Raw genomic sequence first — 15,237 nt, 5'->3', positions numbered from 1 at the left:
CAAACAAAAGGCAAATCCAAAACCTGAACCCAGTCGATTCATCCAAAGCCAGTGGCCCTTCTTCCACAGCTGCCTGCTCAGGTGCTATCACGACCTTATGAACAGTTACCAAGATTACCCAGGACAATCAAAAGGTAATAATGAACTCCAGCCAAGTACAAAAAGAAAGCTGATTTCACTCACTTTCTTCCATCTTCACTCCCCAAGACGTTGGGGGGGCGACCACAGTGGAAGTGAAATTGACTGCGGAGCCCATACCTGAGAGGTTCAGAGCTGCCAAATTACTGGCAAAGCTCAGGTGGTAACTGCCCAACGGGTATGTTCTGCATTTCCTTCCCTGCCTTGTAACTAACAGAAAACAATCTAAGTCCCTGATTTCATGTCCCTAATATTAAGAAACACAATACTGAGAAACTGAGCACTACAGCTATGAAAACTCTAACCAGAACCTAAGATTCCTTTTCTCATGTTGTACAAACATATCATCCATGCTCACAAAACTATTAGGATAGCGTCTTTCTTTTTCTCTTTTTCCCAATTACCCATTCCACAGGCCCAAAGGGTGATGGAAACAAGTTATTTACAGCTTAAGCTGAGTTATCTTAAAGTTCGCAGCACAGTATGTAACAACTTCTGAAACATAAAAAGAACAAAAGCCCAAAGGTTCCTTATAGATCCATTTGGAAACAGATAAACCTGTTTGTTGCTATGGAAGAGGCCTGAAGGAGGTCTCTACTGAGTATTTAAAGTGGGAGAAAGTTTCAGAAATGTGACAGAGTCCTCTACATAGCAGAAGGTACGATGATAAAAGGGAATATTTTCCAATTTCCTTTCATCATTCAGCTCTGTTCACACCTCCTGCGGGCAGACCTGTCTTTCTCTCCAAACTGCATCCTTTGAGCATCCCTTAATCAAAGAATTTGGTGCCCTGAATAGTAATGTATTGAGACCAAAGATCCTGGAGGATTAGGGCTGTGTGTAACTCACCTTCAATTTTCTTGCACCTACCACAGTGTTTGTCGCATTGTAAAAAGGTAAAACATTTCTTCAACAGTTGAGCTGAGCTTACCTGATTATCATCAGAGAAAAACAAAAAATACTCACCTTCTAAAGCACATCATAATACCAGTATAATAACAGAGTGGTCCTTTGATCTATGCCTATTATGTATTTGTAAGGAATTATGATCCTTCTAAAAGTTTCTTTTTTTTTTTTTTTTGAGATGGAGTCTTGCTCTGTAGCCCAGGCTGGAGTGCAGTGGCATAATCTTGGCTCACTGCAACCTCCACTTCCCAGGTCAAGCAGTTCTCCTACCTCAGCCTCCCAAGTAGTTGGGATTACAGGCACGAGCCACAATGCCCAGCTAATATTTTTTTTTTTTTGTATTTTTTAGTAGAGACGAGGTTTCACCATGTTGGCCAGTCTGGTCTTGAACACCTGACCTTGTGATCCGCCCACACTGGCCTCCCAAAGTGCTGGGATTACAGTCGTGAGCCACTGCACCCAGCCTAAAAGTTTCTTTTAAAGTAAAAAAAAAAAATTAACTTTGGCTATAACATCATCGTAATGATGCTTGCATATCAGGTAAAGGTTGTTCCGCAGATTTGTTAAAAATAGAAAATTGTCAAAACTTACTAATTAAGAAGAAATGGAAATGAAAAAATAGAGAATTGTCAAAACTTACTAATTAAAAAGAAATGGAAATGATGTCTTTTAGGATTAGTAAAATGTTTTACGGATGGATATCATTCAGACATTTTATTAATTATCCTACTTCATTTCAAGTAGGATAATAAATCGCAGGCTAAGTTGATTTAGAAGAGCTTTGCTTTAATAACTGGTTTGGAATAATTTGTTATATGAGAAAATATTTTTGTAAACAGTTAAACAATTTAAATAATTTAATTATATACCCTCTAATTCTACTTGGCCAATTAATTTTTCTAGAAAAAGTCATTTTTACAAAGTACCGACTTCGGTCTAGTACCTCTTTGAATGAATGAGGTTCAAATTATAGAAATTTTTTTCTTTACTCAGCAATGCTACACAATCTCCTGGTAGTTGGATTTTAACTTTGTTTTGTGTAGCCACAGGCTTCATATTTGTGGTCAGTAATTTGGAGAAATGTCTTTAATGACCTGATGCCAAAAAGTTACTGGGGAGAGGATGAAACTATTTTCTTACAAATAAGGTTTATTGAATCGCATACGCCAACTGTAAACAATTAACAAAAAGAGGCTCAAAATGAAATCATAGATGTGTCTCAGTTGGTGCGGAAAAAACTTACAGGCTCCTGGCAGCCTTCGTTTCAACAACACCCCCTTTCAATTCATTCAGAGCATTTTCATTTTCATTATGTTCGGGGGGAAATAAACCAGCCAGCACATTTGTGCTCACACAGTAATTTTTGTCCCATGGCATGTAATACAGGCACAGGTCCAAATTCTCGCCTGGAATTCTAGAAGCACCAATGTAGGTCTTTCCTGGTGAAAGCTTTTTTTGAAGTTCCTTCTTCCCCACGGCTTTTTCTCAGCCCAAAAAAGCCTGACAGGATTCAATATGGGTCAGGTAAGGAGGAAGTGCCCATGTGACAAGAACAGAGTTGCCACATTAAATACAGATTGCCTGGTTACATTTGAATTTCAGATAAGCAATGAATACATGTTTGCTGTAAGTACATACCAGGCAGTATAGTTCATGCAGTATTTGGGATACGCTTATACCAAATAAAAAAAAGAAAAAAAGTGTTCTTTTCTGAAACTCAGATTTCATTGGTTGGTCGTTTATTTTTGTTTGTTAAATAAATTATTAAGTAAATTATTTGTAATTTTTATTTGTCCCTTAGTCAAGAAGAAATTGGAAAAAATAGATTTCTTGGAGAGTTTGCCAAATGTGGTACCCTTTTTGAGAAAGTAGCTAACGTTTTATTTTTGATCATATAATTAAAAAAATGTTATAAAGTATGGTATTAGCACATAGTTTTAAAAGCATATTTGGTTAGCAATAGGCAAAGGTAAAACACTGTGACTTAGTTATGTTACATCAAAGTCATATTTGGCTTCACATAAGACTAGCTTCCTTCAAAACTGCAGTTCCTAAATTTAATGATTTGTTCTCTTTAAAACCAAAATCTGGTTGCACGCAGTGGCTCACGCCTGTAATGCTAACGCTTTGGGAGGCCAAGGAGGGCAGATCACAAGGTCAGGATTTCGAGACCAGCCTGGCCCGTCTGGTGAAACCCTGACTCTACTAAAAATACAAAAATTAGCTGGGCGTGGTGGCGTGCACTTGTACTCCCAGCTACTGGGGAGGCTGAGGCAGGAGAATCGCTTGAACCCAGGAGGCGGAGGTTGCAGTGAGCCAAGATCATGCCACTGCACTCCAGCCTAGGCAACAGAGCGAGACTCCATCTCAAAAAAAAAAAAGAAAAAATAATTAAAATCTACATTTTACAATTTACATTTTAATCGAGCACATTAGTTTCTTTTTTGATAATTACATAGATAATATATTTAGTCATTGAGTGTGGGACAGCAGTATGAACACCAAACGAAAGAATGATGACATCAGACACATGGAATATGCTTGTAAGAGGCACTGAGGCTGGGCACAGGGGCTCATACCTGTAATCTCAGCACTCTGGGAGGCCGAGGCGGGGAGATGGCTTGAGCCCAGGAGTCTGAGGTTACTGTGAGCTATGACTGCGCCACTGCATTCCAGCCTGGGTGACAGAGTGAGACCCTGTCTCTAAAAGGCACAGCTACTGATAATTTCTGTGGATTGTGGATTGATTTTCATCCTTTCTCTTTTTCGGGGATTGTCTGCCTCTGGTTAACGTCATGGTCACATACAATGGAAGGAGTGGGGAAGCTAAAGGATAATAGAGATGTTTCTTGAGAATGAAATGATGGAAACAAAATGAAGTGACCCACAAGAAGACCCAGAATGACAACAGTTTGTGGCCCTACCTCCATTGACACCGTTGACTTCCCTGCAGTCCCCTGGGGGCCTGTGGGACTCGGCAGACAGAGACTCCAGGCGGCTGACAGCTCGTTCCAGTCTTTCCACCAGTCCCTGCATGTTGGCCATTCTAGAAAAGCACAGGCACAAATGGATGCTGTGTGAGCATCACGGAGGATGAGCAAACCAACAACAACAGCGACGAGGAAGACACGATCACGGGGGGTGGCTTTACTTTCATATTTTTAACCATGAAATTTTACTTATTATTGTTGTTTTTTAATTTCAGTAGTTTTTTGGGTGGGTGCAAATGGTTTTTGGTTACATGGGTAAGTTCTTTTTCTTTTTCTTTTTCTTTTTTTTTTTTTGAGACAGAGTCTCACTCTGTCACCCAGGCTGGAGTGCAGTGGCACAATCTTGGCTCACTGCAACCTCTGCCTCCCAGGTTCAAGCGATTCTCCTGCCTCAGCCTCCCAAGCAGAAGGGACTACAGGAGCACGCCACCATGCCTGGCTAATTTTTTGGATTTTCGTAGAGAGGGGGTTTTACTGTGTTAACCAGGATGGTCTCGATCTCCTGACCTCGTGGTCTGCCCACCTCTGTCTCCCAAAGCGCTGGGATTACAGGTGTGAGCCACTGCGCCTGGCCTGGATAAGTTTTTTAGTGGTGATTTCTGGGATTTTGGTACACCCATCACCTAAGCAGTGTATACTGTACCCAGTGTATAGCCTTTTATTCCTCACCCCCCTCCCACCATTCTCTGAATCCCTAAAGTCCATTATATCATTCTTATGACTTTGCGTCCTCATAGCTTAGCTCCCACTTATAAGTGAAAACATATGATATTTGGTTTTCCATTCCTGAGTTACTTCACTTAAAATAATGGCCTTCAGCTCCATCCAAGTTGCTGCAAAAGACATTCTTTTGTTCCTATCTTTGGCTGACTAATATTTCATAGTGCATATATACCACATTTTCTTTATCTGTTCATTGACTGATGGGCATGTTGGTTCCGTATCTTTGCTATTGTGAATCGCGCTGCTATAAACCTGTGTGCATGCATCTTTTATAGGATAGCTTTAATTACCTAAAGAGTATTTCTACTTATCAGGAAAATATGTAAAATTCAAAAGAACCTAAAACTTGGAACAAAAAAAATCAGTATTATATTGAGCTTATTTTCTATTCCATTAGTGATTATTACAACCCCAATATGTAATACACAAATATTCACCCCCTTTATACTGCTCCCAAGTGCCTGTGTGATGTTCCTTGTTATATGACACACTCTAGGTACAGCACTTACTTTTTAACAGCCCACAAAACATACATGGAAAAATTAATATTGCCAGCTCTTCTTCTGCTAATGGTGTGAACATATTTTCACTATTTCCAGTAATTCCTTCTGTGAAAGTATAATTCTCCAGGGGACACTAAACCCACTGATAATCCTTGTTTACTCAGTTACATAAAACCAAACCGCCCAGCCCAGGAGAACTGAGTTTATGAACCTCAGCATCATTTAGCAGGCAAAGAGGCCATGACCTCAAAGAGCTAATTGTTTTCCACTTATTACTGATTGGTTTGTTTTGGTGCTTCTGTTGCTGAATTATTTTAAATTATAATTATTCTAAATGTAGGACTTTAATTTAAAACAGGACGAATGGTTATTTTCCTTTTGTAAGGCTGGTGGTTATGTTTAGGCAAAATCTAGTCTTAGGTGGGGTGGTTTGTAGAGATGAGAATCTTCGGTTAGCCAGTACTCTTGGCTGAGATAAATTGGGACTGAAGCTCACTAGAGGACCGTGGATAAAAATGGGGCAGGGTCACCAGGCGCGGTGGCTTTCACCTGTAATCCCAGCACTTTGGAAGGCCGAGGACTTTGGAAGGGTGGATCACAAGGTCAGGAGGTCAAGGCCAGCCTGGCCAACATGGTGAAACACCATCTCTACTAAAAATACAAAAATTAGCTGGGTGTGGTGGCGGGCGCCTGTAATCCCAGCTACTTGGGAGGCTGAGACAGGAGAATTGCTTGAACCCAGGGAGTGGAGGTTGCAGTGAGCTGAGATCCTGCCACTACATTCCAGACTGGGTGACAGAGCAAGGCAGTCTAGAAAAAAAAGAGGGTGAGCAGGGTATCTATCTTTTCTGCTTGCAAACAGACAATTAAATGAATATGCATAGGGTGAGTACCCACTAAAATTATAAACTTACATTAAGATTATTGGTCCTAGAATTTACAACATTAAGGTAACCTCTGAGGAATGGAACCCAATCTAATTTGTTCAGTCTCCTGAGATCTAGCTTATAGCCACCATAACCCCAGCCATATTAACTTAAGACTGCTTTTGGCAAAATCAGGCTGCTGCTCCCTAAGAGAAGACAACTTGCTGCCTCTTAATCAGTGCCTGGAGTTCTTTTCCCTCTTAAGAACCTTCCAAGCATCATTCTGAGCAAAAGAAGAACAGCATGCTTCAGAATCAGAGACACTGCTGCCCTAAAGCAGGCGTAAATACATTTAATTGCTCTCAGATGAATACATATTTTATGTTTCTGCTGAGGACCAGGCAGTGCATTTCTCTTATGTGTTTTGCATTCTATCAGTTTTGAGCTTCAACACAGTGATGATGTGCCATTGCTGTTTTTCAAAAGCAAAGTTATACTTATCAAAACTTGTATAGCTCTGTAATTCTGTCTGAATGTCAGATGGTCATCAGCTATGGAGGGCGGAGTTTACCGTCTATTTTGGAAAGTCATCTCTCCTGAAACTGGCAGCAGTTACTCTTGTAAAATATGGGGCAGTGTTCTCTGCACAGCTGAAATCAGCATCTAATCCTAAGGGGATTCAAAATTAGAAATTTCTCATCTATTCTTTTCCTTTTCACGTCAGAACTTGTGCTTCCATCGCAATTGAAGAAAAAAAAAAAAAGGAAAGAGAAATGTAACTGAATCCTTTATGTAATCCTCTTGCAAGGGAACTGGGGATCCTGTAGGTAGATGAAGGCCATTTGAGAAATGATGAAAGCCCCTCAAATCTTTTAATAGTTGCCCATCTGTTCACAGTTATCTATGTTCCCTGTTACTCAACTTGCCAAATGTTACCACCATAGACCTAGCCTGTGATAGAAAAAAAAAAAAAAATGTTTGCTTTGTTAGTAAGTCCCTACCCCCAACAGAACGGCACCAGCCACCTCCAGCAGCTCACAGATGAAGCTGTCTTGAGAAGGTCTGTTACATTTCACACTTAGGACTGCTGTCTCTGACTGCGGCTTAATCAGACTCCCTGACAAGACCCAAACTTGCACTATCTCATAGTGCTCCGTATGTTGAAAGACAACAGGAGTCAGCCCACAAACTGCAGGGCTGGACAGATTGGTGTGGAATGCAGTCGAAAAGCGACTCAGATGTCACTCTATGCAAAATCACCATGAGCAAGACTGAGTCCTGCCACAGCCTCCAAAGCGGTCAAAATACAGCTCATGCAAGGAAGCTGGAGAGACGTCTCTGGGTTTAAAACTTTCAGAACAGTTTCTAAGACAAACTGAAGGATAAATAAAAGAAAGACTATACCAGGAGACATTAATAGCACACCCAAGGAGACCGATGGGGCCCAAGATGATCAGTATGATCGTGTACTCTTCTCTCAAAACTCTCTCTGGCCGGGCGTGATAGCTCACACCTGTAATCTCAGCACTTTGGGAGGCTGAGGTGGGTGGATCACAAGGTCAGGAGTTCAAGACCAGCCTGGCCAAGATGATCAAACCCCATCTCTACTAAAACTACAAAAAAAATTAGCCAGGCATGGTGGTGGGCACCTGCAATCCCAGCTACTCCGGACGCTGAAGCAGAGAATTGCTTGAACCCGGGAGGTGGAGGTTGCAGTGAGCGGAGATCACGCCACTGCACTCCAGCCTGCACGACAGAGTAAGACTCTGTCTCAAAAAAAAAAAAAGAAAAAAAGAAAAAGAAAAAGAAACAAAAAAAATCTCTCTCCCTCTCTCTCTCCCCATATACCCTCAGCTCCTAGCCTGGTTCTCAAGAATGAGGAAGGGGCAGAGCTACAGATTCTCCACATTCTTCCCAGGCAGTCCCATCCGCCTTGGCGTTCCAAAGTGGATTCAGCCAAGTTTTGACAAGGAGGTGGCAGCCAAGAATTAAGAATTAGGTTAAGGAAACGCATAGGGTAGTCAAAGCAAATACAGACAGCAAGGTCAGGGTAAGGAATGAGTCAGAGCCAGCGGGGCAGACCAAGGAGTTTGGATCAGGAGGCCAGCAGAGTAGGAGGATACGGCAAGATGGCAGGAAAGAAGATATTCTAAGAATCCGGTGAGGAACAAAGAGAAGCCAGATCCACAACTGGAGAATGAAGAGACTGGGTTAGATGACACAGCTCAGACTTGGCCCTCCAGATCTTGTCTAGTCATCCTATTCAAGCAAAAGCCAACGGCAAGGAAAGGTGAGAGGATGCACACAAACACCTGAACAGAGTGTGCGTGTGTAGGGGAAGAAAAGAGGAAGGAATATAACACTGCACAACTTTCTTCTTTTCAAGATCTGTTTCAGGGGCCGGGTGCAATGGCTCATGCCTATAATCCTAGCACTTTGGGAGGTGGAGGCAGGTGGATCGCTGGAACCCAAGAGTTTGAGATCAGCCTGGGCAACACGGCAAAACCCATCTCTACATAAAATTGAAAAATTAGCTGGGTGTGGTGGCACATGCCTATAGTCCCAGCTACTTAAGGGACTGAGGCAGGAGGATCTCTTGAGCCCGGGAGGTCGAGGCAGCCATATTTACCCCACTGCACTCCAGCCTGGGTGAAAAAATGAGACCCTGTCTCAAGAAAAAAAAAAAATCAGTTTTAAAAAACTATACTTGAGATTCATCTTAATTCCTTGTTTTAAATTTTTTTGTTTTCTCATTCTTTTTTTTTTTTTTTTTTTTGACAGTCTCCCTCTGTCACCAGGCTGGAGTGCAGTGGCATGATCTCAGCTCACTACAACCTCCGCCTCCTAGATTCAAGTGATTCTCCTGCCTCAGTCTCCCCAGTAGCTGGGACTACAAGTGTGCGCTGCCACGCCCAGCTAAGTTTTGTATTTTTAGTAGAGACGGGTTTTCACCATGTTGGCTAAGATGGTCTCGATCTCTTGACCTAGTGATCCCCCTGCCTTGGCCTCCCAAAGTGCTGGGATTACAGGTGTGAGCCACCGCGCCCGGCCTCATTTTTGTGTATTCTCTTTTGAGTTTCATTGTATGAGAAGTGTACCCATCCTCCTTTTTGGTCTTTCTTTTTTCTTTGAATGTTCCCCTCACTTTTCACGGTTGTTTTTGTTTTGAGACAGGGTCTCACTCTGTTTCTCAGGCTGGAGGGCAGTGGCACGATCACAGCTCACTGCAGCCTCCACTTCCCGGGCTCAAGGGATCCTCCCACCAAAGATCCTCCCTAGTAGCTAGGATTACAGGGCATGCCAGCACGTCTGGCTAATTTTTTAAATTTATTTTTTGCAGGGACAGGGTCTCCTTATGTTGCCCAAGCTGGTCTTGAACTTTCAGGCTCAAGCAATTCTCCCATCTCAGTTTCCCAAAGTACTGGGATTATAGGCATGAGCCATGGCAACCAGCCTACTTTTTATTTTTATCAAAGCCAGACACGCACAGAATTTAAATAATCAATAGTTCTACTACCTACACTCTTCCATTGTGTCATAAGTGCCAAACATTTTCAATTATTTTAGCTGTTTCTATAATAATGATCCCCACCCTTTATCTGTAAATAACATGCTTCTTTCATCTCTGTGTCTTGTTCGGTTTTCTTCAGTTTGGGGCATTATTCATTGAGTTCCCAACAAAAACACAAGGGTTTACTTTTTTCTTGCCCAATCCCCCCTACCACCTACACGCATATTGCATTTTATCTTGTCCTCCCAATAGTATTATATCACAATTTTTGTGTGATCAATAGCCAGTGTCAACACAACTATGACTATTTGCATCTGAGCCAGAAGGTATACTGAGATTATTTTCCATTTATTGTACTACCTGAGTTCCTAAAGTCATTCTTTTCAGCTTCTCAGTTTTCTATATACTTAAAAATTACTCATCTCTGAACCTCCTCCAGCTGTGTAAGTCTCTGTTCAATAGGGCCAAACACGCCTGGAATTCTATTAATGTTGTCTTCTCAGAGATATCTCTTCTGGAGATTTACTGGAACCTGCAGAATTGCTCCATTGGCCTGCTGCACATCTGTAATTTGGGATCCGCTGGCATCTTCATTATAAGGATTCCCCCGCCCTCCCACCCCCCGCTCCTTCTTAACGCTCTGTCATCTGTTTCCTAGATTCGATGTCTTCCTCTTTCTTGCTGTATTTAATTAGGAAGAGCATCTTCTTTTGCAAAAAAAAAAAAATATATATATATATAAAATAAAAATAAATTTTAAAAAAAAGGGGGTACATGAAAGGTCAATTTTTTGAAACCTCACAAGTCTGAAAATATATTTGTTTTGCTCTTATACTTGATGGCTAGTTTAGCTGAGTATAGAATTCCAGGCTGCAAATTTTCCTCCAAATTTTAAAGGTATTAACTCCATTGTCTTCTAGCTTCCTAGTTTGCTGTTGAGAAGTCCAAAGCCATTGTGATTCTTCATCCTTTGCATATAACCTGTGTTTCCTCTCTGGAGGAAGTTTTTGGAATCTTCTCTTGGCCCTTACTATTTTGAACTTTCATAAGGATATGCTTTGTGGTCAATCTATATTTTTTTATAAATGATTTTCAAGAGATGGTGGAAAAGATAGAAAAATAGGCCTTGCAAATCATTTGTCTCCAGATGGATTTACAAATCAAATTTTCAAATATGCTAAATAAGTTAGCATTCAAAATGTTTAAACAATTCAAACTTTTCTCACAACATATTTCTCCCAATATTTACAAATACTTCATCCACTTCAGTATGAATATAGCTAAATAGTATTCTCTCATATACTGCCTTGGAATAATGGGTATTCTGGAATCAAGAAAATATTTTCCTCCCATAAATATGTACAACTATTATGCATCCATAATAATTAAAAATAAAATTTCTTTAAAGAAAGTATTTTCCTAGGAGAAAAGATGGCTACCCTTGCTTAAAAATGTGTTAGCTATTTAATCATCTTATAAAATCTATCCTCAAAATACAGATACTCAGCCACTACCACTGTCTGATTTTATATCCAATGTCATGTTGTGCCCATATTACAATGACTATGCTTAAAGTAATGAGGGACGTAACAACTTCCAGAAAAGGAGAGTTCCATACACTTTCAAACCTTATATATAGTCTCAATTATTTTGTGCTTTTTTAACTGGGATCTTTTGTGCATCTTTAACTAGAGGGTTCTTGGCTTTGGAATCAGATACAGCTGGATTGGTATTCTGGCTCTCATTATCTGGGGGACTTTGGGAAAAGAGCTTAATTTTGCTTTTCTTCAGTTACTTCTTATAACATACAGTTGCCACGAAGTATAAAGGTAGAGAAAGTCAGCTGGGCGCAGTGGCTCATGCCCGTAATCCCAGCGCTTTGGGAGGCTGAGGTGGGCAAATCACAAGGTCAGGAGTTCGAGACCAGCCTGACCAATATGGTGAAACCCCATCTCTGTGAGATGTACTACCTGATTAAAAACCTGCCCTGTGCTTTCTTTCGTGTCAGCACATGTACTAAAAATACAAAAATTAGCCGGGTGTGGTGGCACGTGCCTGTAGTCCCAGCCTGTAGTCCCAGCTATTTGGGAGGCGGAGGCAGGGGAATCATGTGAACCCAGGAGGCAGAGGTTGCAGTAAGCCAAGATCACGCTATTGAACTTCAGCCTCGGTAACAAAGCAAGACTCTGTCTCAAAATAGAGAAAGTCTGAAACCTGGTCAGTAATAAACATGTTAGCTGCGCTATTAAGTCATTCCATCTCATTTCACTGTCAATGGGAATAGTCTTATTTGAAATGTCAAGCAGTCGTCTAGAAGATCTGGTCAATGGAAGTGACCAACAGAAAGCTTCAGGTCAGTATACCCTTATTTTTGTCCCCAACATGTCATTTTCCTCTGTCCACGTATTTATTCCTCCAACATATTTAAAAGAGGTTTTCTCAAGTCTATGTGTATGTGCGGTTGCCATAAAATGAAAATTGTGGTATGCAATTTGTTTTTTTCATCACGTATCTTCCCTCTAAACATTTTTACAATGACTCTGCTTTTAAACAGTCCTCTGCAAAGGATGAAGGCCCAATCTCTTTGGGGTCAGTCATTTTGGGAAAACGGCAGCCCGCCTTCGTCCTTCACAGTTTCTCCACCCAATCCATCTTATGCTCAGTGGTGAAGGGTCTGTTAAGCCCTTAACTAGTTCAATCTACCCAGTTATAAAAGCAGCTTTCAAAGATGCTTTGAACATTGACATTCTGTGGCACAACGTAAATGGTGGTAAGCCTAGAATAACAGCCTGTTTGCCTGGATTACATATTTCGCATCTGTGAGACATACTGCCCAACTAAAAACCTGCATTGTTCTTTCTTTCCTGTGAGCACATGTACACCTCACCTCCCAAGGAGACCTGCTTCAAGCTTTTCAACGGGCTGAGGCTGGATCTCACTCTTCTTTGTAACTCCCACTGAGTTCAGCATGGTGCCTTCTACCTAAAGAATCTATAAGGCCAGGCGCGGTGGCTCAAGCCTGTAATCCCAGCACTTTGGGAGGTCGAGGCGGGTGGATCACGAGGTCGAGAGATCGAGACCATCCTGGTCAACATGGTGAAACCCCGTCTCTACTAAAAATACAAAAAATTAACTGGGCATGGTGGTGCGTGCCTGTAATCCCAGCTACTCAGGAGGCTGAGGCAGGAGAATTGCTTGAACCCAGGAGGCGGAGGTTGCGGTGAGCCGAGATCGCGCCATTGCACTCCAGCCTGGGTAAAAGAGCGAAACTCCGTCTCAAAAAAAAAAAAAAAAGAATCTATAAATACTTTTTGATTGACTAATTAATTAGCTACCACTCACTGCCTTTTCCTTGTCTACCCACTCACTGGCACCATCCCGGATCAAGCTGAAAGCCAGATTTTCATAGGAGAAATTTTCATTTAAAAGAAGATGCCAGATTAGTTTTTCCTACTTGGAACCACAGTGGCTTCCTGCCATGACTAGCACGCTTGCTCCCTCTAATGTAAACCTCTGGGTCTCTTCCATGGCTCCTTTTCCTTTAGGATTTCAAATTTTGCTAAAACTCCACATTGTTTAAAGGGTTTTGTAAATTCCTCACAAGTTCACAAAATAAGTAAGAGATAATGCTACTTTGATAACGTTTTCATGTTAATAAAAGAGCTGGGTCTTTTGGGTTTCCTGATTGCTAGCTCAAAGTCCTCCTCGCTAGGCCAAACATACAGAAATAATGGTAGTGAGAGTTCCTCTTCTAATTCTGCAAAGGGGACCCAGATCCAAGGGCTTCTGAAGATCATGAACCTAAGATTAAACAGGAAATACACTTTTCTTAAAAGACATTTATGCTGCCAAGAAACATATAAAAAAAAAAAAAACCTCAACATCACTGATATCAGAGAAATGCAAATCAAAACCACAATGAGATACCATCTCACACCAGTCAGAATGGTGATTATGAAAGTCAAGAAACAATAGATGGTGAGGATGTGGAGAAATAGGAACACTTTTATACTGTTGGTGGAAACATAAATTAGTTCAACCACTGTGGAAGCAGTATGGTGATTCCTCAAGGATCTAGAACCAGATCATACCATTTGACCCAGCAATCCATTACAGTACTGGATATTACCCAAAGGAATATAAATCATTCTACTATAAAAACACATGCACACATATGTTTACTGTAGCACTATTTACAAGAGCAAAGACATGGAACCAACCCAAATGCCCATCCATGATAGACTGGATAAAGAAAATGTGGTATATATACACCAAGGAATACTATACAGTCATGAAAAGGGATGAGATCACGTCCTTTGCAGGGACACGGATGAAGCTAGAAGCCATCATTCTCAGCAAACTAACACAGAGACAGAAAACGAAATACTGCATGTTCTCATTCATAAGTTGGAGCTGAACATTAAGAACACACAGACACAGACAGGGGGACATCATACACCAAGCCGTGTTGGGGGGTTGGAAGTGAGGGAGGGAAGTTAGAGGACCAGTCAATAGATGCAGCAAACCACCATGGCACGTGTTTACCTATGGAACAAAATTGCACGTTCTGCATGTGTACCCTGTTTTTTTAAGTTGTTTTTTTTTTTTTTTTTTTTTTTTTTTTTTTAGGAGAAATAAAGAAAAAAAAGGAAATAGACTTGAAGTGACAAAAAACTGGAGACTTTCAAAACTTTTCTGCAAAAAATAAAGTTACAATAGACTAATTTCTCTATAGGTCCATAAAAATTTAAAATATTTGGTAAATTACCATCAAATCAGACTGTCCTAGATTGTTAAATTCTCTTATTTTTTTATTTTTATTTTTGAGACAATCTCACTCTGTCACCCAGGCTGGAGTGCAGTGGCACGATCTCAGCTCACTGCAACCTCTGCCTCCCGGGTTCAACCGATTCTCCTGCCTCACCCTTCCAAGTAGCTGGGATTACAGGTGCCCACCACCAGGCCCAGATAATTTTTGCATTTTTGGTAGAGACGGGGTTTCTCCATGTTGGCCAAGGTGGTCTCGAACTCCTAACCTCAGGTGATCCGCCCGCCTCGGCCTCCGAAAGTGCTGAGATTACAGCCATGAGCCACCGTGCCTAGCCGACTGTTAAATTCTCTTTACCATAACCATACCAGTGACTTTCTTTTCTTTCCCAAGAAACTACCAAGCACTGGGAGAAGTAACCCTGTGATTCACTATTATTGATTGGGTAACGGTATGTTTAGGAGAAACACACCGCCACCGTATTCCTCCATTCATTTATTAACTGGCTCACTGAATATGCTTGTTTCATTCATTTAATCAGTCAGTTCCCACTATCTGCTAGGCACAATGCTCACAGCTAGAAAACCAAGGCTGATTAAAAACATTTCCTGCCCTGCTGTGGTGTGAGGGGGCTGAAAGCAAACCCTGCTCAGTCAAGCCAGGGAGCTGTTTCACTAAGAGATACATTCACGTTGCCAAAGTGCCGCCTTTCTATCTTTTGCTTACTCTCCTACAGAGCATTTCTGGGGCTAGCTTCTCCCCAAACAGCAAACAAAAAGCACCATTTTCCTTTCCTTGCAAAGAAGCTTCAAGAGTTTCTGATTTTTAAGAC

The 15,237-nt window shown here is 41.3% G+C and overlaps 1 protein-coding gene across 1 annotated transcript in view; it reads right to left on the bottom strand.

Annotated features, from left to right (window-relative positions):
- Positions 1-15,237, bottom strand: part of CAP2 (cyclase associated actin cytoskeleton regulatory protein 2) — a 151,094-nt gene that overhangs the window by 120,773 nt on the left and 15,084 nt on the right. The window contains exon 2 of the mRNA XM_039462690.2: positions 3,969-4,090. Within this exon, the coding sequence (XP_039318624.1) occupies positions 3,969-4,089 (121 nt within the window). The 5' untranslated portion in view covers position 4,090. The remainder of the gene's footprint in view (positions 1-3,968; positions 4,091-15,237) is intronic.

The sequence above is a fragment of the Saimiri boliviensis genome, chromosome 4, assembly GCF_048565385.1.
Source record: "Saimiri boliviensis isolate mSaiBol1 chromosome 4, mSaiBol1.pri, whole genome shotgun sequence".
Lineage (NCBI taxonomy): Eukaryota > Metazoa > Chordata > Mammalia > Primates > Cebidae > Saimiri > Saimiri boliviensis.
This window is presented reverse-complemented; position numbering and strand designations above follow the sequence as displayed.